Consider the following 25,560-nt stretch of genomic DNA (forward strand, 5'->3'; position numbering starts at 1 on the left):
AACAGACACCCAAATAAAGCACCTCAATCATGAAAAAGAAAGAAAAAGAAAAACATATTCACAATGTTAACGGTTGTGGTTATTATAGAAAATTTGTGACTTTTTTCTTTTGTATTTTTATGTTTATTGTGCATTACTTTTATAAGTTAAAAAATAAAAAGAATAAATATTATTCTATCTTATTAAAAAATAGAACTTGCCACCTTTTATAGAATCCAATTCCAGTTTTGGAAAACTAATTTGAGCTCTTTATTAATTTGGAGCTGTTGATAATTTTTATAGACAATGTAGTGTTTTCAACATTCTTTTAAGATGGACTTTAAGGGATCCCTGCTCAGGGAACTAGATCCCACATGCATGCCTCAACTAACAGTTTGCATGCCGCAACTAAGGAGCCGGCAAGCCAGAACTAAGGAGCCGGTGCGCTGCAACTAAGGAGCCCACCTGCCTCAACTAAGACCTGGCACAACCAAATAAATAAATAAATATTTTTTAAAAATTGCTCTAGTTGAAAAAGACATAATGACGTTTAAAAAGAAAAAGAAGGAATTTAAACTGGAAAAGATGCACTGCAGTGGTAATAGCATTTGAAAGACCTGGCACAACCAAATAAATAAATAAATATTTTTAAAACATTGCTCTAGTTGAAAAAGACATAATGACGTTTAAAGAAAAAAAGAAGGAATTTAAACTGGAAAAGATGCACTGCAGTGGTAATAGCATTTGAAATCTGTTCTTTAGATCAGTAACAAAAATAAAGAGATTTGAATTCTAGAAACTTTTCTTTGGAATATTTATAGTTTTGCTTCATTTGTTTTGATAAATCATAATTTATGTGTAGTTTTTTAAATTTTATCTTTTTTTTTTTTTTTTGTGGTACGCGGGCCTCTCACTGTTATGGCCTCTCCCGTTGCGGAGCACAGGCTCCAGACGCGCAGGCTCAGCGGCCGTGGCTCACGGGCCTAGCCGCTCCGCGGCATGTGGGATCTTCCAGGACCAGGGCACGAACCTGTGTCCCCTGCATCGGCAGGTGGACTCTAAACCACTGCGCCACCAGGGAAGCCCTAGTTTTTTAAATCTTATGTGTAGTTACTCTTTTTGCCACAGTGTATTCTTGGAAATGGTCCACATGAATTATAAAAGAAGTTATATTTTTCTCATAGAAAAACATTCTGGAAAATACCTTCCTGATCCAAAGATACAGCATTAAATAAATCATAGATGCACGCTTTATTAGTGAATCCCAACTCAAAGGGTTACCACCATCCTCAGAAAAACTTTCTGCATTTTCCTAAGATTTTATTGTCCTGTTGTGTGCTCCCTCTTACAGCCCAGCTCTGAGGGAGAAATTGTATTAGTTAGCTTTCTTGGAAATCATGCTGAAAAACCTCAAATCTCAGTGGCTTATAAGAAACATACTCTCTGTTGGATCCATGGTTTGGCTGATCATTCTAGGACCCAGGTTGAGCGTGCAGCCACTGTCTGAAACACATGCTCATGGCTTATGAGGCCAAGTCAAATTATACAAGCACATTTCGTTTCTACTTGGAACAGGTATACATTATTTCCACCCAGGTTCCACTCAAGCTCAACATCACTGGGGCACGAAAGTATACTCTCACAGCAGGGAAGTGCTGGGGAAACCAGATGGATATTTGCTGAAAAGAATATAGTGTACCACAACCTGCTACCTTGGTCTTAATTATTAACTTCCCTTTTGCATGTAAAAGATGCACCTCTCCCCAAAGAAGGTAAGCTAACAATGTCATCTAGTCATACCAGTTCAAAGAGTCTTCACATTATTTCAGATGTAGCTCTTCCTGATCTGGAGACCTATGAACTGAAAAGACAAGCTATACTGCTTCATACAGCCAGCGAACAATAGTGGAGAAGGACTGTAGCAGTTCTGAAATATTGCTTGGCAAGTGATAGGAGGTGCTCTTTCCTAGGGGACAGGGAACACCTTTGGATTTGGCTCTCTGGAAGCAGTTCTTTATCTGTGGTTCATTCTACCCTTTGGAAGGTTCTCCCTATCCATTACTAACTTTGGCCATATCTGAAGAGGGCATTAGAGATTATGCCCATCTGAACAGCTTTCTTAGTTGGGGACCCAAATATCTTTTTACATCTCAAACAGTCACAGTCTTTTAAAATCCAGGCTAGTGGTGCTTTTGCTAATACATTTTTCTTAAAAATGGTGGTGGTGGTGATGGTTGTTTGGTTGGTTGTTTTGTCATATCAAACTATGATTTACCAGCTGACTGGTTTTATAAATAAAGTTTTATTGGAACAAAGCCACACCCATAGGTTTACATATTATCTATGGCTGCTTTCCCTCTACAATAGCATACGCTGGTCTCCTGCTTATGATGGTTCAGCTTAGGATATTTCAACTCTGATGGTGCAAAAGCTATGTGCATTTAGTAGAGACCATACTTTGAATTTTGAACTTTGATCTTTTCCTGGGCTAACAATACTCTCATGATGCTGGGCCGCAGCAGCGAGCCACATCTGTCAGCCACACAGTCACAGAGGCAAACAACCAGTATACTTAAACCATTCTGTTTTTCACTTTCAGTACAGTAGTCAATAAGTTACATGACATTTTCAACACTTTATTATAAAATAGGCTGTGTTAGATGATTTTGCCCAACTGTAGGTTAATGTAAGTGTTATGAGCACATTTAAGGTTAGGTGTATTGGGACTTCCCTGGCGGTCTGGTGGTTAAGGCTTCACCTTCCAATGAAGAGTGCTGGTTCAATCCCTGGTCAGGGAACTAAGATTCCACATGCCTCGCAGCCAAAAAGCCAAAACATAAAACAGAAGCAATATTGTAACAAATTCAATAAAGACTTTAAAAAATACATTAAAAAAAAGGGTTAGGTGTATTAAATTCATTTTGACTTAGGATCTTTTCAACTTAGGGTAGGTTTATTGGGACGTAACCCCATCATAAGATCTCTAGTTGAACTGAATTGAGTAGCTGCAACAGATTATATGCACCCCCCAACCTCTTCTTCTTACAGTCATTGACTTGAAGGAACCAGTTGCCCTGTAGAAAGTTCTCTATTCTGATTAGTCTGATTGCTTCCTAGTAGTGTAGGTAGCTTGTTTCACCTCTTTATTCCTGTAAATCAGAAGTCAGATCTAAGTGCTTTATTAAAGTAGTTTCAATTTTTTTTTATCAAGAAAATTCACAAGTTGTTCTGGGTACTTTGTATTGCATCACATCAGGAAGTTGTCATACACAATGAGTTCTACCTAACAGATGTACAGCAAATGTCAGGAACGAGGTACATGGAACAAGAAAGTCAAAGGCCAGATAAGATAGGGACGTTAAGACACAATATAAGGTAGAATCAGATGGTGTGCTCCACAGGTCCATGAAAATAGTCAAGTAATAGCATTCAGGATATAGACTGTTGACTGAAAGAAAAATGCACAATGTAAGAGCTGTGAGTTGAGTTTTATTGTGTCCTACTGAGGACTAGGAGACAGCCTCTCAGAGAGCTCTGAGGAACTGCTCCGAAGAGGTAGGGGGACAGGCCAATTATATATGTGACTTTGGCTAATAAGTATGTGCAATCCAGTATACATCTCAGTAGAAGGTTACTGCTAGTCAAGAGGAACAGATACACCAGTTAAGGATTTTAGTGCTTTTCTAAGTATGGGAGGATGCAAGAAACCAGAATCACAAAATTTCCTGAAATATATCTAACTAAGGGCCTGTTTTGCCTGTTCTCCTAAAGCACAGAGTGCCTCCTCTGTTTTGAATTCCTTTCAGGGTATACTGTAGGTCAGGTATTGCAGTGGCTAATGACTTGATCCTTGTAGAACTGGAGGGTGGACAACATCCTTTGTTTTACAAGACGAAAATCACGAGACTTGCATGGGATGAGTAATCAAATGATGTGATGACGGGAGGGTGATTGAAACTGAGCAGCAGGAAGATAAGATAGGATTTGGTTTGCTGCCTCAGCTTCAGCTACTTTTATCATCTTCATCCTAGAAAGAACTAATCAAGAAGGGGCCTGGATGAGAATTCTGTGGAGTATGAATGCCAACACTTACAAATAAATCCACAAGTAGAGAGACGTCAGAGCATTTTCCTGGCAGTCTTCCCAAACAAAATTCATACCAATATGACCAGTAATTTGTATTGCATTTGACATTTTCTGAATTTATCATCAGGTATTCCCAGGAAACTTCTTGGTATTACAGGACTTGGAAAGTTTATCTTTTAATAAAATCTCTAGACATATATACACTAATATGTATAAAATAGATAACTAATAAGAACCTGCTGTATAAAAAAATAAAATCTTAGGCTTCCCTGGTGGCGCAGTGGTTAAGAATCCACCTGTGGGCTTCCCTGGTGGCGCAGTGGTTGAGAGTCCGCCTGCTGATGCAGGGGACACGGGTTCGTGCCCCGGTCCGGGAAGATCCCACATGCCGCGGAGCGGCTGAGCCCGTGAGCCATGGCCGCTGAGCCTGCGCATCCGGAGCCTGTGCTCTGCAACGGGAGAGGCCACAACAGTGAGTAGGCCCGCGTACCGCAAAAAAAAAAAAATCATGGGAATTCTTTGCCCATTTTCTTCATCTCTTAAGTATAATCATAAAGGAAAATGACAAATATTTATTTTATTTAGAAAAGTAGCCAATAAATTCTCTCTTAAATGACCAGAATGAGAATCTAATATTGTAGATTTTCACATAGAAACTTGCTGTTTCTCTGAATGTAAATGAAAAGTCTGTGTACTAGGCATCTAAGCTGCTGTTGCTTTTGAGCTTTTCCCCACCAGCTTTATTGAGGTCATTGACAAAATTGTAAAATATTTAAAGTTTTCAGTGTGTTGATTTGATATATGTATACATTGTGAAAGGATTCCCACAATCAGTTAACACATCCATCACCTCACATATTTACCTTTTCTTTCTTTTCTTTTTTTTGGTGAGAACATTTAAGTTCTACTCTCTTAGTAAATTTCAGTTGTACAATACAATGTCATCAAGTATAGTCACCGTTTTTGAACTTTAAAAACACATTAGTTTATCTGGTTTCGGCAATGGTGACTTTAAAAAAAATTTTTTAATACACTTTTATTATTATTATTTTTATTTTGTGTGCAGTACGCGGGCCTCTCACTGTTGTCCCACTCCCGTTGCGGAGCACAGGCTCCGGACGCGCAGGCTCAGCAGCCATGGCTCACGGGCCCAGCCGCTCCGCAGCATGTGGGATCTTCCCGGACCGGGGCACAAACCCGTGTCCCTTGCATCGGCAGGCGGACTCTCAACCACTGCGCCACCAGGGAAGACCCACTTTATTTTTTAAAGCAGTTTTAGGTTCACAGCAAAATGGTGCAGAAAATCCAGAGTTCCCGTATACCTACTTCCCGCACACAGGCACAACTTCACCCCGCTGTCACCATCCCCGACTAGAGCGGTACATTTATTACAACTGAACCCTAACATTAACATGTCATTATCACCCAAGGGTTGTATATTTTATGAGTTTTGAAAAATGTATAATGACATGTACCCACCATTATAGTATCGTACAGAATAGTTTCACTGTCCTAAAAATCCCCTGTGCTCTGCCTATTTGTCCCTCCCTCTCCCCAACCCCTGGCAACCACTGATATTTTAAGTGTCTCCATAGTTTTGCCTTTTCCAGAGTGTCATATATTTGGAGTCATTCAGTATGTAGTTTTTTCGAGTACCATCTTTTACTCCCACTGTCGATGAAAATTCAATTAACTATTCAGTTGATATTCAATTAACTATCAAGATAAGAGTGGGGGGGGGAGGAATTTTATTCAAGCCAAACAGAATTATAATCCAGGTAGCCGATTCTCAGAAAGCTCTGAGAACTTTTCCGCCTGTTAGAAGTCTAAGGCACAGTCATATATTTTTGAGACAAAGGATTGTACATCAAAATGACAAACCGATCTTTTACATAAAGTTCACCAAGCATACATAAACCATGTGAGCAGCAAGTCACCGTTACCCCCTACAGATCTGGGAAAGAAGGCTATTGTTTTAAGAAGTTACATTGCTAGCGTCAGAAGAAAGAAAAAAACAAAAAGATCTTTGCAGTTGAGCAAGTGCTCCCATGTTTGATGAGCTCTGGTTAATGTGTAATGCAGATGCACGTACACATTAGGGAGGGAGGAGGCCCAAAGGGACACACAGAGAATTTTATGTTTAATTTTTCTTGTCCTGTCTTAAAATACAAGTTTCATTTCATCACTACCAACGATATACATTAGTGCCTCTTTCCCTACAGCCTCCCCAAATCATATTCTCCAAATTCTGTCTGTTGGCCAATTTGACGGATTGAAAATAGCGTTTTAGTGTAGTTTAAATTTTTCTTAGAATAAGGGTGGTTGAATGTCTTTTAACGTTTTTAAGGGCAATTTGTGTTTCTTTTCTGTAATTTACCGGTTCATGTGCTTTGCCCATTTAACCACTTTATCAATCTGATTTTAGAATATGTGCTGCTAAAACAAGCTTTGAAAGCTTTAAAAAAAAAAGATTCCTGGTGTCCTCCACACACATACTGAATCAGAAGGGCCCATGTTTAGGCTCAATAACCCTCTAGATTTAGAAACCATTGACCTAGATCATCAAAACAAATTTGTCACTCTAAATATTTACAATAGTGTAAGGCTGCATTACCTACAAAGTTAAATGGCTGCAACATATTGTGTATTAAAAATTTTTAACATTGTAAACATTAATATTTACCATAGAATTTAATATAATGTGGTGGAATGACATGGATGGCTCATGTTTCAAAAAGAAAAACTTGAACTTCTGAGTTTTCTCAAACTCCAAGTAGGCAGTAGTTTAATATCAGGACTAATGGTAGAGAAAGGAATCAGAATACCAAATCGAGAAATGTTAATAAGCAACGGGAATTAATACAACATTGTAAAACAACTACACTTCAATAAAAAAAAAAATAATAAGCAACGGAGTATGAGGTGGCCTTGTATAGACCCGGAACTGACCACTCTTTCTGAGCTGGCATCTTACTCCTAAACTTTAACAAGATTGTTCGTTTTAGGAAGCCACAAGAATTTATATTACTTATTTGGTTTCAGATTAAATTTTGTACTACACTGAAACTGGAAACTGCCTATCTGGAGAAGAAATGGTCCCAGATCACTCATAGGCCGGTGAACAAAATAAATACAATACCACAAACCTTCGTCTGCAAAACGAAGCAATGGGAAACACCTGAGTCAGTTCCCAGGCAGGAAAAGAGGAGGGGCGGTGTCAGGCACAAGTGGGTGGGGCTAGCTCCGCAGTGGAGGAGGGTCTCTCCCGAGCGCCCGCTCCTCCTCCGTGACGTCACAGGTAGAGCCCGCCCCCAGCCGCCCAGGACTCCTGTTATAGCCGCTACTCGCCAGGGCCCGGAAGCTGCCCCTCTCGGGGGTCATGATGGGCAGCAAGATGGCGTCTGCCAGCAGGGTCGTTCAGGTAAGGAGACTCGGTTGCCTTTTCGCGCCGTAGGCAGTAGGGATGGTGCTGACTGTAGCACCGGCGCTGGGGAGGAAAGGCGGTGGTGGAGACTGCGCGGTGACCACGGCCCTGCATAGGGCCAGCAGCGGCTTCCCGGGATGTATGTGAGAATTGGACCTTGAGCTCTTTAGGTCGGGCAGTGAGCCGGGCACCGCAGCTGAGGGTTCGAGCCAGGCCGCGGGAGTGCATCTCAGCAGGTAGGCACATAGCTGTTCCGAAGTCCCTGGACTGCCCTCCACCGGGACCTCGTTAGCCTGTTAGGAGTCTGCAGGCTTGGCTGTCCTGGCAATATCCTGGCCAATCAGCGACCAGTATTGTCTGTGTTGTCGCGGATCAGCCAATCGGAAGGAAGGCGGTAGCGGTGAGTGAAAGGAAGCGAACCCTGCTTCTGACCTGGTGTCCCTTCAAGGTCTTGGGAATGGCCAGAGAACTGGCCCCGCGGGCTGCGTCCTCGCCGGAGGCGGGTTCTCCCCCACCAACCAGCGTCTGGTTACAGGCTGGATGGGGGAGAATGGAAAAAATACATATTTAAGTTTATCTGTAATATATGTCTTAGTGTTGGTTTCCTAAGCTTTTTTCCCCTGAATTTAGATTGGCGCTAGAGGAACTTTATTGTTAATCCACACATCAGTTACCAACTCCTGACAGCTTTTGTTTTTGCTTCTCCAGCTGTGATCTCTAGCTTAAATAGGAGAGGTAAAATTGGTATATAATGGGCCACAATCTCCACTTTTGTGGTTGCTTTACACGAGTTTTTTTCAACTCTTAAAGTATATTATTGTACAATTACCTTTTAACTTTGACACGAGAAGTGCATTTCCCTTTGCACATCTCTTAAAAGACCTTTTCTTAAAGTTATTTCGCTCTGAAAGAGAATCCTAGATCCCAGTCTTTGCTCCCATTGCAACGAATGATCCTCACTTATTCATTCAACGGGTAGTTATTGAGCGTTAAAGGTGCTGTGAGGACAGGAAAACATCCGACAAAGGACTGGTATCCATAATAGATAATTATATATATCCATAATATATAGCCCAGTTTTTAAAATGGGTAAGAAAAACTTGATATTGCACAAAGCAAGATATTCAAATGAGCACTAAGCCAGTGAAAAGATACTCAACATCATTATTTGCCAGGAAAATGCAAATTAAAACCAGGAAGTACTACCCCACCCACCAAAATTATTAAAAAGACTGACAATACCAAGTGGTGATGAGAACATGAAGCACCTGAAACTCTCATACAATGCTAGTGGGAATATAAAATGGTACAGTCACTTTGAAAAACTTTTGTGGGCCTCTAATACTAGTTAAACATACCTACCCTATGTCCAAGCAGTTTTTCTCATAGGTTTATATCCCAGAGAAATGAGTGCATATACCTATTTAAAAAACTATATAAAAATGTTCATAGTTGCTTTATTAATAATAACCTCTAAGCCAGAAATTATCCAAATGCCCATTAGCAAGATAAGGTGTGGTAGATTTGTTAAAATGGAACAGTACACAGCAATAATAAAGAACTTACTATTGTTATATGCAACAACAATAAAAAAGATGCTGTGAGATATACAGTAAGAAATGGTCTGTCTCCTTTTAACAAAGCTGCAAAGACTTGTATTCAGGTTCATAATACAAAGCAGTATGTGCTGACATTATGTAATAATTAAATGTTAACATTAGCAAAATGTATTGAGTACTTCTGTGCCAGGCCTATACTCATTGCTGAGACTGCAGTGCCAACAAGACAATACATGGTGCCTCCACAGAGCTTAGAACTTGGCTGTTGATTGGTGTCTTGAAGAAAGAGTAGTATTTCAGCAGGCTGGCACAAACTGATAGGAATTCACAAAGCATAGTGTCACCATTAAGTAGAGGGATTTGGCTGGACCACAGGGTATTCAAAAGTAATTTTAGAAGAGTAATTTATAAGTGTTCATTAAATGCCTGCTAAATGCCAAGCAGGGGCTTCCCTGGTGGTGCAGTGGCTAAGAACCCGCCTGCCAGTGCAGGGGACACAGGTTCAAGCCCTGGTCCAGGGAGATCCCACATGCTGCGGAGCAACTAAGCCTGTGCGCCACAACTACTGAGCCTGCTCTCTACAGCCCCTGAGCCACAACTACTGAGCCCGTGTGCCACAACTACTGAAGCCCGTGCGCCTAGAGCCCGTGCTCCGCAACAAGAGAAGCCACCACAATGAGGAGCCCACGCACCACAACGAAGAGTAGCCTCCACTCAACACAACTAGAGAAAGCCCGCGTGCAACAACGAAGACCCAATGCAGCCCAAAATAAATACATAAATTTATTTAAAAATAATAATAATAAAATAAATGCCAAGCAGTATATATTTGATATGTTTGGGATGATGCAATAGTAGAAAGGAGATAGTTAATCATTCAGGAAATCGTTTGGCTGCATGAGACACAGGGGAAGAAGATAAGTGGTTGGATTAATTCAGGGTTTGAGCTCTACAGGTGAGGTGAAAATAAACCTCCAGCAAGGCAGTTGAGAGTGCTAAGAGGTTTTTGAATGGACTGTAGGTTCTAGGCTAGATGAGAAAGGAAGTAAAGTCAGGATGGAACCAATTGACTGGGAGAAAAGGGAACGATAAAGGAAATGAAGGGCTTGCTGGAACTGATGGTGGGAAATAACAGAGAAGAGAGTTGTAAGTTAAAAGGTTGTAGTTGAGTTTAGATTTTAGATTAAAATTTTAGGGATGGTACAGTTCTGAACTCAGTAAAGAATTAAGAGTAAAAGAAAAGAACCTTTCAGGAATAGATGCTAAACTGGAAAGAATATAAAGGTCAATAGGCAACTTGGAAGTTTTGCTAAAGGAAATAGTGGAGGAAAGGAGAAAAATGATTTTTTTAAAAAGTCACAGATAATGATTGAGGCCTAGGCAGGTCCCAACCTGTCTGTGGTTTGGGGTTGCTATCTGCCTTATAAAGCAAAGTAGAGGGTTTGTCTTCTGGGAAAACAAGAGTTGTCTTCTCCTCTAAAAAAGCCTCTTACATAGTTGGCTTTGGCATCTTCCACGAACAGGAGGGCAGGGATTGAGGCCTCATGAGGCTCGGTTTTCAGTTGAGGTAGAGAGAGGAGATGGTGGTTATAACCAGAAAGTCCAGAGTGGAGTGTTACCTCCAGAACTCGTCACTGTTAACTCTGCCTGGGCTTCATGAATCATAGAAGTGGATTCCTTAATAGAATAATAGTTTCCAAAAGAAATCACTGATAATGAAAAAAGGTGAAAGGGTTTCAGAGAAAATCATAGAGACAATAAAGACAAGACGATGCAACTTTTGTATAATAAGTAGTCTATGAAAAAGTGAAAGTAGATAGAGTTGACCAAGTCTCAAAACCTATAATTTAATAAAACTTTCCTGATACAAAAGAAAACTTAAAGTTATACCTTGTATATTTGATCCAGTATGTTTGATTAATGAGTATATTCTAGTAAAATCATTAAATTTTAAAGAAAAAATTATTTGGTGATCCAAGCGACAAGACCAAGCACTTAAAAGAGAATGGAAGTTATCAGAGTTTTCAACAATAATACTTCATTAAGGAAAACATGTGGATAACATATTTAAGGTAGTTAAAGAAAATGTGAACCAAAGCTTTATCTAGCTACATTGACCTTCAAGTGTAAAGGCCACAAACTCTTCTAAACCTTTAATAACTCAGGGAATATTGTTCCCTGAAGCTCTTCTTACAGCTCTCACAGAGAATGAGCTTCAGACAACTAAGAAATACTTATTTGTACTTGTGGCTGTTGTAATATAGGAACTGGATGTAAGCACTGAATGTATTTAACTATAGAACTAAGACTAAATAATGCAGATAAGGGAGAAAGACTTGTTGGTAATATTATTTTTTTTGACAGTATAGATCTAATAAAACTTTTAAAATGGAAGGAGTAAGGGGAAGAGTATATAGAAGGTAGAATAAACTTGCTAATTGCCTCTGGTTATTAAATGGTAGTAAAAGATGGGGAGGGAAGGCAGAGAAGAGATTACCATCAACTACTTTCATTCTTTCTCATAATAGTGAACCAATAGATAGTATCTCAGAAACGGGCAACTAAGAGTATTATCTAAAGGTAGCAACATAACATAAACATTATACAAAAGTACAAATCTTTTCCAAATACCAAAAAACAAAACAACAAACCCCACAAATGAAAGCAAAGAAAAAGATCATATGACAAAGGACTTTATATTTAAATAATCATATAATGATATGACAGAAAATACACCAAACTTGTGAGTTGTATCTATAAATTTAAATGGTGTAACTGCCCTTTTAAAAGTATTCTCAGATTGGCCAACAAATGAATATTCAATGCTATGCTATATATGAGGCACAGCTAAAACTAAGAGACTTAGAAAGGTAGAAATAACAGGATAGTCAACTGATCTTTGACAAAGAAGCAAAGGCCATACAATAGAGAAAAGATAGTCTTTTCAATAAATGTTGCTGGAACAACTAGACATCCACTTGCAAAACATGAATCTAGACACAGACGTTATACCTTTCACAAAAATTAACTCAGAATGGATCATAGGCCTATATGTAAAGTGGAAAACTATAAAACTTCTAGAAGATAACAGAGAAGAAAACTTAGATGATCTTGGGTTTGGCAGTGACTTTTTAAATACAACACCAAATGCACAATCCATGAAATAAATAATTGATAAACTGGATGTCATTAAAATTAAAAATTTCTGGTCTGCAAAAGACACTGTGAAGAGAATGAGAAGACAAGCCACAGATTGGGAGAAAATATTTGCAAAAAGAATATCTAATAAAGGATGCTATTCAAGATATATAAAGAACTCTTAAAAGTTCCTTGGTGGCACAGTGGTTAAGAATCTGCCTGCCAATGCAGGGGACACAGGTTCGAGCCCTGGTCTGGGAAGATCCCACATGCCATGGAGGAGCTAAGCCCATGCACCACGGCTACTGAGCCTGTGCTCTAGAGCCCACGATCCACAACTACTGAAGCTCACACGCCCTAGAGCACGTGCTCTGCAACAAGAGAAGCCACTGCAATGAGGAGTCCATGCTCACCTGCAACTAGAGGAAGCCCGCGCACAGCAACGAAGGCCCAGTGCAGCCAAAAATAATAAATAAATTTATATTTAAAAAAATGGGGCTTCCCTGGTGGCGCAGTGGTTGAGAGTCCGCCTGCTGATGCAGGGGACACGGGTTCGTGCCCCGGGCCGGGAAGATCCCACATGCCGCGGAGCAGCTGGGCCCGTGAGCCATGGCCGCTGAGCCTGTGTGTCCAGAGCCTGTGCTCCGCAATGGGAGAGGCCGCAATAGTGAGAGGACCACGTACCGGAAAAAAAAAAAAGAAAGGAAAAAAAAAAGTCAACAATGAAAACAGCCTGACTAAAAAATGGGCAAAAGAGCTGAACAAACACCTCATCAAAGAAGATATACAGATGACAATGATATGAAAAGATGTTCAACATCATAGTCATTAGGGAATTAATTGCAAATTAAAACAACAGTAAGACACCTCTATATACCTATTAGAATGGCTGAAACCCAGAATACTGACACCACCAAATGCTGACAAGGAGGTGGAGCAATGGGAACTCTCATTCACTGCTGTTGAGAATGCAAAGTGCCACAGCCACTTCGGGAGGCAGTTTGGCAGTTTCTTACACAACTAAACATACTTTTACCATATGGTTGAACAATCGCACTTCTACCCAAATGAACTGAAAACTTACATCCGAACAAAAACCTGCACATGGATGTTTATAGCAGCTTCATTTATAATTGCCAAAACTTGGAAACAACCAAGATGTCTTTCAGTAGGTGAATGGATAAATAAACTGTGGTACATCCAGACAATGTAAGATTATTCAACCCAAATTATATTATTGTAATATTATATTATTATATAATTATATATTTGTATATTATACAAATATAATTTATAATGTTATTTCAAAAAGAAATAAGCTACCAAGCCAGGAAAAATCATGGAAGAAACATACATGCATGTTACTAAATGAAAGAAGCCAATCTGAAAAGGCTACATGCTGTATGGTTCCATCTGCATGACATTCTGGAAAAGGCAAAACTGTGGAGACAGTAAACAGATCAGTGGTTGCCAGAGATTGGGGAATGAAGGGATGAGTAGGCAGAACACAGAAGATGCTATAATAGTGAATATGTCATTGTACATTTGTCAAAACCCATAGAATGTACAACACCAAGAATGAACTCTAATGTAAAACTTTGGGTGATAATGACGTGTTAATATAGTTTCATCATTTGTAACAGATAGAATACTCTGGTGGGAGATGTCCATAGTGAGAAAGGCTGGGGGGTGGGGTGAGTGGGGGTGTGCCCAGTGGTATATGAGAACTGGAAGAAGATTGGAAACGACTCAAATTAACAACCCAAATTAACAGGGGGCTGGTTGAATAAACTCATGGCATTTATCCTGACTTCCTACTGATTCCCTCAGATTCCAGTCTTAACACTACAGTATTCTTCCTTGCCTTCCCTCATCCCATATTTGTATGTTCTTTCTCTCACAGGGAAATCCCTGCGTTCCACAAACATCAATATACTCATTTGCTTAGTCCTACAATATATACAAAATGTATAGCTATATCTATACAACCAACCTACTAAGTAAAAAGTTCAAGATTTCTTTGTATTTCTTTTTGTCTTTAGACTGAAGGTATATAGTCCAAGCACTATGAAAGTTATTTGGATTAGCTCCTTTTTTTTCCTTAGTTATAAGCTGGTCAACTAATTGACAGACTTATTTGTTTCTCTTTGTATTTACATTTAGAGTTTAAAAAAGACAATTTTGAGACAGGAAAATTTGAGCATAGCTAAATAATAGATGATATTAAAGACTTATTTTTGTTAAGTGTGGGAAAAGTATTGGGACTATGGTTTAACCAAATCCTTTTCTGTTAGTGATACATGTAGATGGTATTAACAGATGAGATGAGATGACTGGGATTTGTTTAATGGGGGAAGGGTTGATGAAATAAGATTGATTACTGTTGAAATTCTGTGATGTGTTTATCAGGGTTTATTATACTACTCTGTCTACTTTTATGTATTTTTAAAATTTTCTCTTAAAAAGGGGGGATACCAAGCTGTGGGAATTTAATCTATATGGGCATATTACCTTTTTTTTTTTTTTTTTTTTTTTTCCGGCACGCGGGCCTCTCACTGTTGTGGCCTCTCACTGTTGTGGCCTCTCCCGCTGCGGAGCACAGGCTCCGGACGCGCAGGCCCAGCGGCTATGGCCCACAGGCCCAGCCGCTCCGCGGCATGTGGGATCCTCCCGGACCAGGGCACGAACCCGCGTCCCCTGCATCGGCAGGCAGACTCCCAATCACTGCGCCACCAGGGAAGCCCAACCATATTTTTAAGTGTACAAAAGCAATGTTGAAATGGATTCTTTCTCTCTCGTGTATGTACATTTGTTTAAGTGTGTGTATACATACTTACATACCTATACAGTTAGCCCTTACCTACAAATGGTCTATTCACTCATTTGTCAGATGTTTGCTGAGCATTTACTATGTACTGGCTACTGCTGCAGAAGTACTTAATTTTCCATCTCTGCCTTTCCAGGAGCTTTGCTCTCCTGTAATGATTGGCTCATTTACTGTCCTCTACACCATATTCTTAAGATGTTCAGGTTGCTGTGGAAACACAGGAGGAGTTTTTAAATCAGATTTAGGAATCGGGAATCTTCTTAGAAAGGAGTGACAGTTGAGCTGTTTTCAAAGATAAGCAGTCAGATGAAAGTGGAGGCATGGAAGCGGGGTGGGACCTGGGAGAGATTCGTGGCAGAGCACACAAGCTGTAGATTGAATGGGGATGGAAATGGTATGAGGAGTTAGGGAAATGAAAAGTACTTCGGAATACCTGGAGTGAAAGGTACAGTGGTGGGGAATGAGGCTAGAGAGGTAGGGAGAGACCTGATCATGATGGGCCTGTGTGTGCCAAATGCGAGTTTGAAGTTTATCCTTGAAAAGTTTAGGACTATAGGAAGGAAAGAACACTCTTTCAAGAAGCCTGGCTATGAAAAGAAACAGGTACTACATGGAGTGAGAAGGTTTGTTTTTTAACACGAAAGATGTGAACATGCTTTAATGCTTAGGGAGACAACTATCTTCCAGCATTTTCTCACAGCAGCAGAATTATGGTGGTTAGTTTTCAGACCCATCCCTACAAGCCTATTTGCTTCTGTACTCATATAAAATGTGTAATGTGTAGTACATATATACAAATATATTGCAGATAAACACACACCTGTCTCACTAGTTACACAGCAACTTACAGATTACGTTAGTAAAAAATAGTGCTCTGTTTATTAGAGTCTCAGCATTTTATATATATTCAGATTTCATACTGAAAGTTCTGCTTAAGCTCCTCTGTAGCATTAACTGGAATTTTAGGGATAAAACATTAATACTCTTCAAATATCTTATTAAAAACAGTGTTCTAAATACATGCATTTCTATGGGTATAGGAAAAAGGCTGAAGTCAAGGGCTATCAAATGTTTAAATCTATTTTATGTGGGTTTTGGCTTATAGATGGTGTTTTCTTCTTTGTGCTTTTCTGTGTTTTTTCCAAATTTTTTACACAGAACATGGGTTACTTTTGTAGTCAGAAAAAGTATTTTTTTGATTACCTAATTTTCAATATGCTTTTTATCCTATTCTATCTAAACCACTAGGTGTTAACATAGTAGGGAAACAACACTCAATACAAGTCAGGAAACTTCCAATTCTTACCAATCATCAGGGTGATTTAGAAATCATGCAACATAAAATCCTTATCACCTTATAGGGTTGTTTTGAGGTCAGTAGGCAGTACAGTAAAATATCTTGTGATGTATAAAGTACAAAGTTCTTATGAATATCAGGTAATAGTTCATAGACTAGCTATCCTTGTTGGGAAAGAGTAAAATTTAAAATAGTAAAATTTAAAGTTGCTGTCAGGTACTAAGTTATTTTATTTTAACAAAGGCATCTGCTTGTGAGGTTCATTAGATTATTTCTTATGTAGTAAATGAGGTTATTTTAGTGCTTCATTTCTTTTTCATGCATTTTATTTTTCCTTTAGGTAGTCAAGCCACATACTCCATTAATAAGGTTCCCTGACAGAAGAGACAATCCTAAACCCAATGGTAAGCTGTAGTTTATTTATACTAAAAAGATATGTACATGCAGATTTATACATGAATATTCTATTATACACAATACTTCTCATTTTAGAATCCGGTAGACAATGGTAGCTTAGATCACAATGGTATGTTAGGTTGCATTAACTAACTTTCTATTACCTCCTTGTAAAAAAGTAGTAACTTGACAGTAGGTATTTCTGAATTTTTAATGATACTGTACTGTGTTTATGTATGGGAATTTTTGTTCCACCTTCTGTCCTTCAGAAGAATGTCCCATGCTTATATTTGCAGAGATTATGATGAATAACCACCATTCTTATATTTCTCTCCCAGCTAACCTTTTCTTTCATTCACTGATTTATCTGTTCATCGAGGCAGTAAATATTTCTTGGATTGCCTTAGAACTCAACAATCATTGCCTATTACAGTAACTGAAGATTCTGAACAAGTTCTGTTTTTCTCTTACTGCTCTGTCAGCTGTCTTTAATTATAAGATACTTGGCCTTTAATTCAGGGAGAATTTTAACAAATTTTGTATGGATATTTTTAACTTATTGTAACTCTTGAAAAATTAAGATATAGGTGACAAACAAGTATGGAGAAAACAAATCTCATCTGCATTTACCAACTTTCTTATTCTCCATTGTATGGTATTACCTGTAATCTCTACCATATGACACAATGTAAGTAAGTTATCCATACGGGTTGAACTCCACTACCTAGAAATTTCATTATTTTATGAACTTAACTCTTCAATTTAGTAATTCATTCACTTAAAACTACCTCATTTGCTTTAAAGAGAACTTTATGAAACTATATATAGCTACCCAACGAAGTTACTCTATAATACTTATCTCTTGGATTGTAATACTTATCATTTTAAGAATAACTTGAGGGCTTCCCTGGTGGCGCAGTGGTTGGGGGTCCGCCTGCGGATACGGGGGACGCAGGTTCCTGCCCCGGTCCGGGAATATCCCACATGCCACGGAGCGGCTGGGCCCGTGAGCCATGGCCGCTGAGCCTGCGCATCCGGAGCCTGTGCTCCGCAACAGGAGAGACCACAACAGTGAGAGGCCCGCGTACCGCAAAAAAAAAAAAAAAAAAAAAAAAAGAATAACTTGATTATTTAATGATAGATAATTCAAAATAGTATTTTAAGACACTGAACAATTCCTCTATTTTTTTTTTTTTTTTTTAATTTCAGTGTCAGAAGTTCTGAGGTCAGCAGGACTACCGTCTCACTCTTCTTCAAGTTCACAGCATTCTAAGGGAAGTAAATCGCCAGACTGGCTGATGCATCCGGGTCCACCAGACACTGCAGAGTTAATAAAAACTTTACCTCAGAAGTACAGAAGGAAACTTGTATCTCAAGAAGAAATTGAATTTATCCAAGTACGTTGTTGCTCTTTATCCCAATACTGTGGAAAACACCTCAACGTTATTGGCTTTGGAGTTTCATATTGCTGATTTCCATGTTCTTCCCATTGTCTCGTCAAGGTGTGTCCATAGCTAAGACAGGGATGGTCATGTAGGCCTGGACTATGAGAAATAAACGATGTTCGAGCCCTCAGTAAATGTGCATGAAGGAATATATGTGTAGAAGTATAGTATGGTAAATAGCAAAATATATATACCCCATGGAAAAAAGCTCTTTAGGGTCCTCATTAATTTTTTTTAAATTAATTTACTTTTCGCTGCATTGGGTCTTCGTTGCTGTGCGTGGGCTTTCTCTAGTTGCGGCAAGCGGGGACTACTCTTCGTTGCGGTGCGTGGGCTTCTCATTGCGGTGGCTTCTCTTGTTGCAGAGCATGGGCTCTAGTCGCGCAGGCTTCAGTAGTTGTGGCACATGGACCTGTAGTTGTGGCTTGCGGGCTCTAGAGCACAGGCTGGGCAGTCGTGGTGCATGGGCTTAGTTGCTTTGCGGCATGTGTGATCTTCCCGGACCAGGGCTCGAACCTGTGTTCCCTGCATCGGCAGGCAGATTCTTAACCACTGCGCCTCCAGGGAAGCCCCCTCATTGATTTTTTAGAGTGTAAAGGACCAAGAAATTTGAGGACCATTGATCTACGTCAACCTTGAGTCCTCTTCAGATCTGAAATTCTTTATAACATTGATAGGAGTGCCCCAAAGCTATGAAAAATCTGAAATTGTTTTTAAAACCTAAAGATCATTTGATTAAAATGTTTCAAATTTGTATAGTGGCCATGAAAACATTTCTTTGTAAATGAAACACCTAATCTTATTGCTTTATTACTTCCTTTTCAGCGTGGAGGTCCAGAATAATCGCTGACAATGTGGCTGCTGTTTGTTTAATCAGACAAAGAAGAGTCTTTACAATGAAGGACTTCCAGAATGACAAATGAGAAATTGTACATTAAACAACTTTAATAAAATTTCTGTAAAAAAAAAAAAGAAGTATAGAAAATTTAGGACACTTGTATCTCCTAATTTATGTATCTTGGTCAGCTTCTCCAGAAGCTTACCTGATTGTTTATATACTTTATACTTATTAAAGTATACATTTTTAAATGTTAGCCTATTAATTTACTCAGATAATCAAATTATCAAGCATTACAGTGTTGAACTATTAAAAGTACACAATGTCTAGTGAACAATCATAGGTTTACCATAATTTCACTTCTCTTTCAGTTTGTTTAAACATGGAAAGAATATATCCGGCAGAATTGCAGCTTTCTGGAAGTAATTTTCCTGGAATTGGATAAGGATCAGTGAAATAATGACTCCATTATTTGTTCTTAATTCTCTCAGTGTTTTTGCATTCACAAAGTTACTGGAGAATAACTGGCTCAATAAGCATATCGTACTCTAAATAATAAAAATACAGCCATGGTAAAACAGATGCCTTTGTGGTATTAAGACTAGGGAGTTAACACAAAAGATTATGTAACCTGTGTTCAGAAAAAAATGTCAGTATCAAATGGAAAATAAGAGATCAAAATGAATATAGCATAGGAATAACATTTGACCAGAAATTTTAAGTTATTATGTTTTTAGGGGTGTTAAGAAAGTCTTGTTCTTTGGTTTATTTTACTGTTTTGATTGTGATCATGTGTACAAATCCTGACAATCATAAACTTTCTCAAACTTCATTGTCCGAAAGCCTCATAAAATCAACCTATTCACCTTATTAAGGCAATTTACAGAATTTTAATAGGCTCTTCCTGTGCCAAGGGTATGTATGATTGTGAAAGTAAAGCCTCACAAAGTGAAATAAATTCTCTTCTATACCTTTAATGATTTCTAGAATATGCGTTAAAGAAGTCATCCCTAATAGTAAGGGTAACTCATGAGTAATAGACACAGTAGAATTGTTGAGTACGTTTTTGTATTTGCCCAGTTGCGTATGGATTAATCTTTATATTTTTTTTCTTTTTTACTATTTCAGAGTTGATCTGCTTTTCGTGTAAATTCTGTATTGTGGCCTAGTATAAATGTTGCCCAACTTGAATGTGAAATAGGAGTTTGGTGCTAGCAATGAGCTATTCTGGTAACTTATGAGAAATACATGACTCATGATTTCTTTTTTATTATTTCAAAAATATACTTGGAAAAATTTCTTAAAAACTAGCACTATTCTCTTTTTTCTCCTTAGCTTTCTCATTTCAGTAAAAGGAAGCCCAAGGCAATTTTTTTGCTCTCAGAGTAGGTGCAGGAAATGAAGAGTGGCTTGAGTAATGCCGTGGCCCAGCAGTTAGAAACCCCAATACTGGTACCGTCTGAGGACCACCTTTACTACAGCTGCTGCCATGAAAGTTCCAATGAAAAAATATATCACTTTTACAGAATTTATGACTAGAGGTATGGCAAAAGGATGTTCGTGGGAATTGCTGTCATAGGATGAGCTCCCAAGGAGGATGGTGTCATAGAAAGAATTTGGGCTTGACTTAGAGTAAATAGCTTGTGTTTTCATTTAGGAGTTAAACAGTTAAGTATCTGTAACCGTTAGCAAATCGCTCAGTTTGTCCATCTTGCAGTTTTTTCTCCAGTACTATACAATGTGATAGGCAGGATCAAATTAGTGTATTGTCTACTACGTTGTAACAAATCACCCCCAAATTTAGTGGCTGAAAACAACACTCACTTAATAGCTCATGGTTTCTCTGGGTCAGGAATTCTGGGGCAGCTTGGCAGGGCAGTTCTGCTCAGTGTTTCTCATGAGGTTGCAATCAATGCCACCTGGGGCTGCAGTTATCTGAAGGTTTCACTAGGGCTGGACCATCCATCTCCAAGATAGCTCACTCACATAGCTGGCAGGTTGATGCTGGCTGTTGGCAGGAGGCCTCAGTTCCCCTCCACCTAGGCTTCTCCACAGGGCTGCCTGAATGAATTCATGACATGATGGCTGAATTCCTCCAGAGCAAATAATCCAAGTGTACAGGCAGAAGCAGCAGTACCTCTTTATGATCTAGACTCAAGTTATACACATTCATTTCTGCAATACTCTATTAGGCACACAGAACAGCCTGTTTCATTGTGTGAGTAAACTACACAAGTGCATTAATACCAGAAGGCAAGAATCATTAGGGCCATCTTGGAAGCTGGCTACTACTGGTGTGTGAAAGCGCTTTCTTAACTGTAAAATGCTATACAGATGCTGAATGGTATTTTATATTTATACAGTGCCCTAATGAACCCAGAATATCACTTAAACATTGCTTTTGTTACCCTATTTAAAATGTCCCAATATAGGAATTTACTTGTCAGCAGCATGGTATAATGTGATTATCAATTCATATGCCATGGCACACTTGGGAACCTCAAGCCTCAAATTTAGCTCACTATTTAGCTTGTTTCTACTACAAGTGAGGTTAGATTACTGTTAACAGTGATGTCTTTTAGAAGGAACGATTACCTAAGTCACGTGACACCATATATCACTAGGTATGACTTGCTACAATTCAGAGATATAAGTGGTAGAGATGGTATGTTTTCTGCAACGTAGGAGAATTTTGCTTAATGAATATATCAGTGCTCAATAAAGACCCAAGTAGTGACAAAGAGCTGGAATGTGACCAGTAATAGTTATGTGATGGCTAACATAAACTGCACTCTGTCAGACAGTATCCTAAGGGTTTCTGACGTGTGCAGTCATTTAAGCCTTACAGCAACCCAGTGAGTAGGTCCTATTACAGAAGAAACTAGCAACAGAAAGGTTAAATAATTTGCCCAAATCATAAACCTAGTAAATGAATAGTGGTGGGGCCAGTATTCATATGCAGGTAGCCTAGATCCAGAGTAAGGACTCAGCCTTTACACTGTATTACCTTGAGTAAGTTAGGAGTTTTTGTATTCTGCTGCCTTCTTCAACCTAACTCTGAAAATCAGGATTCTCAACTCTTAGAAGCATCAAATGCTCCAGCTCAAAACCTTAGAATTATCCTTTTCTTCCCCCACAACCCATGTCCAGTCTGTCAGCAAGTCGTATTGGCTAGAAGCCAAACTGGTACCCTCAATACAACCATCTGGATTCCTGCAATAATTCTTTAACTGGCCTTCTTGGTTTTCCTTGCCCCTCTAAGTTTACAGTGTAATCTCTCACAACAGTCAAAGGGCGAGTTTTAAAACATTAAGTCCGATATCACTTGTCTGCTCAAAACTCTGCAGTGGCTTTTCAGTAATGTCTTTCTGGTAACACCCTATTTAAAATCACAAACCCTACTATCTATCCCCTTTCCCAGCTTTATTATCTCTGTAGCACTTATCACTATGTATCATAGCGTATTTTAATTATCTCCTCCCATTGGAAGGCACTGATATTTGTTTTTCCCCTGCTGATTTCTCAGAGTCTGCAACAGAGCCTGGCATATAGTAAGCATTCAATATATATTCGTTGAATAAATGAATTGATTTGTATGAAAACATGAGAATCAAAGTTGGGTACTGATCACAGTTAACCATTGAGCGCTATGTCTAAACTTTGTGCAAGTTTCATTTAATCCTCGCAACCACCTATGATGTAGTCTACAAGTTCCACCTTACAGGGTAGAAAACTGATGGCCAGAAATCTGTTCCACAGCACAAAATTGTTCAGTTGACTTGGAACTTCTTTGCCTAGACGTGCTTCTTCATAAAGGACTAAGAATGCCTCTTGATCAGCCCTTAAGAACTGGGCACTCGCTTAAGTAACCCGAAATTGTCGGCTTAGGCGTCCACAGTAACCATGGTGACAGGACACCCTTGAGCAAAAACTAGAGAGCGAGATCAGAGACAAGGCCGAGCCTTCCGCACTCATACACACCTATTAAATCCTGAACACAGAGCGTCGTATCAGAGCGCTGATCCGTCTTCGGTAGTGAAGAAAGTGTCTATGTTAAAACGGTAACAGGGGGCTTCCCTGGTGGCGCAGTGGCTGAGAGTCCGCCTGCCGATGTAGGGGGCGCGGGTTCGTGCCCCAGTCCGGGAAGATCCCACATGCCGCGGAGCGGCTGGGCCCGTGAGCCATGGCCGCTGAGCCTGCGCGTCCGGAGCCTGTGCTCCGCAACAGGAGAGGCCACAACAGTGAGAGGCCCCGCGTACCACAAAAAAAAAAAAAAAAAAAAAAAAAACGGTAACAGGGTCACACAGCCACCACCGAGAGCACCCCGCTTCCGGTACAATCTGCGGTCACGTGGTAGGGCGGGGTGCGACGCAGAAGAGCCCTCCAGCCCTGCCTCTTTCCGCTCCCTTAGGGCGGGCTCTGGCCGGACCTACTTAACAGCATCCCCGCCCACCCCGGAAGTGGGGGCGGAGCTAATGAAGCATCGGCACTCAGTGGGCGGAAGTGGCTGTGGGAGGCTTTAAGGTGCTTTAAATTCTCGCTGTCTTGGGAGCTCTCCCGTTTCAGTTGGAGTCGAGCTCTGCGTGACAGATGGCTGTGGACGTGAAGTCGCGAGCAAAGCGTTATGAAAAACTGGACTTCCTCGGCGAGGGACAGGTGAGATTCTCGGGCGGGGCTCGGAGGGCCCTGAGCGGGGAACGCCGGACCGCCTCACACCGTCGCGGGTTTTCTCGTGGAAGCCAGCGGACAGGCCACGCTACTCGTTCTGCTTGCGGGAGGCTGCCCAGACCCCTCCTGCGGCCCCTCTGTCCACCCTGGACATGAGACCTTGAGCGGCCTTCTCCGAAGAATAGACTGGAACGAGACGTGGACGGCCCCACCACGTTTTAAGCCGCCGCGAGTTTTTTCCAAGAATCCTGGGTTCCTTGCTTCCCCGAATCTAATAAAGTAAAAAGGCAAACACAAACCAAAAATATTCTCACCAACTTAACTTTATTCCTCTTCTTCTCTCTAGTTTGCCACGGTTTACAAGGCCAGAGACAAGAACACCAACCAAATTGTCGCCATTAAGAAAGTGAGTTGCAGTTTGTTTTTCCTTGAGTCTCCTTGAAGATGTGTGTATATGGGAGCCGGTGTCTGGCCGTTTTACTTCTCTTGACCGTTTTCTGCTAGTGAGGAGTTACTTAGGTCATTTTCAAAGAAAATAGAATTTCTTAGTGTCTTGTGTTCCAACGTGGAACTCGGGTTGAACTTGTGTTTTGTTGCATTCATTGAAATTGAAATGAAGAGGAAGCTGTGTGTTATGTTTGTTCTATAAACGCAGACGTTGGAAAAGGGGACAAATACTGCTCGTCTCTTGGGTCCTCAGAACACCTGACCTTTCCAGGTCCCTATTTCTGCCTCACCTGCATCCACTTTGTATATCTGTATTTCCTGAGTACAGTTTTACCATGAAAGGCTTTCGCCAGCATTAATGACATTGCTGTGGTGCGGGTTTTTTTTTTAATGGTTTCAGTAGCTTTTTTACTCGCATTCATTCAAGAAACTTCGGTCGTATTTAGTTAACTATATACTTTCACCCTCGTTTTTTCATTTAATCCTCATAAGAGCCTATGAAGTAGGTAGCATATCTCTATTTTACACTTGAGGTGGCTGAAGCTAAGAGAGATCAAGATGTCACAGATAGTAATTGCTAGAGCCAGGTTTTAGATCCAGGTGTCCTGCTCCCAGGTTGATTGCCTTTTCCCATACTACGGAAATCAATAACCTTCTCAAGAGAAGCTGGTTTCTTCACACCTCAGGCCTGTTGGTGGCTTAGGTAACCACCTTCCTTATTATTCCTGTTGCTGCTTTGAATCTTTCTCCTTGAAAATCCCTAATTCCTTTGAAACATATCCCTGTCATACTCTTAACACCTGCTTCCCACTCTTCCTTTCCACAATCATTCCTGCCATTGTTATCTTTTTTACTTTTTCTGACGTGTCTCATCTCCTTTTCTAGTTTATGTTCTATAAACCAATGCCATAGCTAATCCCTTGTGAAACCCTTAACTTTGTTAATTCTTTCTAAAGTTATTTTTCTGATTCTACCCCTGGTTCACTTTATTCTAGCCATACTGACCTTTCTGTCCCTTGAATACATTAAATTCATCCCAGTCCCGGTATCATTGCATTTGCTGCTCTGCCTTCTGGTTAGTATATTTTTACTCTAAAACTTGAGTAATCATGTAATCAGGAATCATGACTGATTCCTTATCATTTAGATCTCAGTCAAATATCTCCTGTATATACACGCCTTTGCTGGTCATTCTAGCTAAAACAGGTGTGCCTCCCTTCTTACCTGGTGTTCTTTGCATATTTCTCTATTATTATTTCATAGCGTTTATCAAAATCTAAAGTCTTTTACCTATGAGTTTATTTTCTGTTTACTACCACTTGAATTATATTTAGGACTGTGTCTGGTACATTTGCAGACACTCATTAAAAATGTATTGACTTGACTGATATAGTCTCTTCAAATTGGTATAATCTCATTGAATTCTGTGGTTTTCTGAAAATCCTAGTGGGTTTTC

At 39.8% G+C, this 25,560-nt stretch overlaps 2 protein-coding genes across 5 annotated transcripts in view; both read left to right on the forward strand.

The window, feature by feature from the left end:
• Positions 1-7,222: 7,222 nt before the first annotated feature.
• MRPS36 (mitochondrial ribosomal protein S36) lies at positions 7,223-20,614 on the forward strand. Of its 2 annotated transcripts, XR_003792778.1 has the most exons (5): positions 7,223-7,486; positions 16,651-16,714; positions 17,916-18,103; positions 18,977-19,080; positions 19,361-20,614. XR_003792778.1 is itself a non-coding variant. In XM_029218120.1 (4 exons), the coding sequence occupies exons 1-4, from the start codon at positions 7,445-7,447 to the stop codon at positions 18,992-18,994; spliced, it is 312 nt and encodes a 103-aa protein (XP_029073953.1). In that variant the 5' UTR covers positions 7,229-7,444; the 3' UTR covers positions 18,995-19,242. The 2 variants fall into 2 exon arrangements, 1 of the variants encoding a protein (XP_029073953.1); XM_029218120.1 differs by lacking the exon at positions 19,361-20,614 and having other exon boundaries at positions 7,229-7,486; positions 18,977-19,242.
• A 2,844-nt stretch (positions 20,615-23,458) lies between these two features.
• CDK7 (cyclin dependent kinase 7) overlaps positions 23,459-25,560 on the forward strand; it is a 29,924-nt gene continuing 27,822 nt past the window's right edge. For 2 of the 3 annotated variants that reach the window (XM_029218121.1, XM_029218123.1), the window contains exons 1-2: positions 23,496-23,645; positions 24,004-24,063. In XM_029218121.1, the coding sequence (XP_029073954.1) occupies positions 23,580-23,645; positions 24,004-24,063 (126 nt within the window). In that variant the 5' untranslated portion in view covers positions 23,496-23,579. Of the gene's footprint in view, positions 23,646-24,003; positions 24,064-25,560 lie in introns of all 3 variants that reach the window. The other variant, XM_029218122.1, reaches the window with a different exon arrangement.

Source organism: Monodon monoceros, unplaced genomic scaffold (genome assembly GCF_005190385.1).
Source record: "Monodon monoceros isolate NGI ecotype Baffin Bay Population unplaced genomic scaffold, NGI_Narwhal_1 Super_Scaffold_12, whole genome shotgun sequence".
Taxonomy (NCBI): domain Eukaryota; kingdom Metazoa; phylum Chordata; class Mammalia; order Artiodactyla; family Monodontidae; genus Monodon; species Monodon monoceros.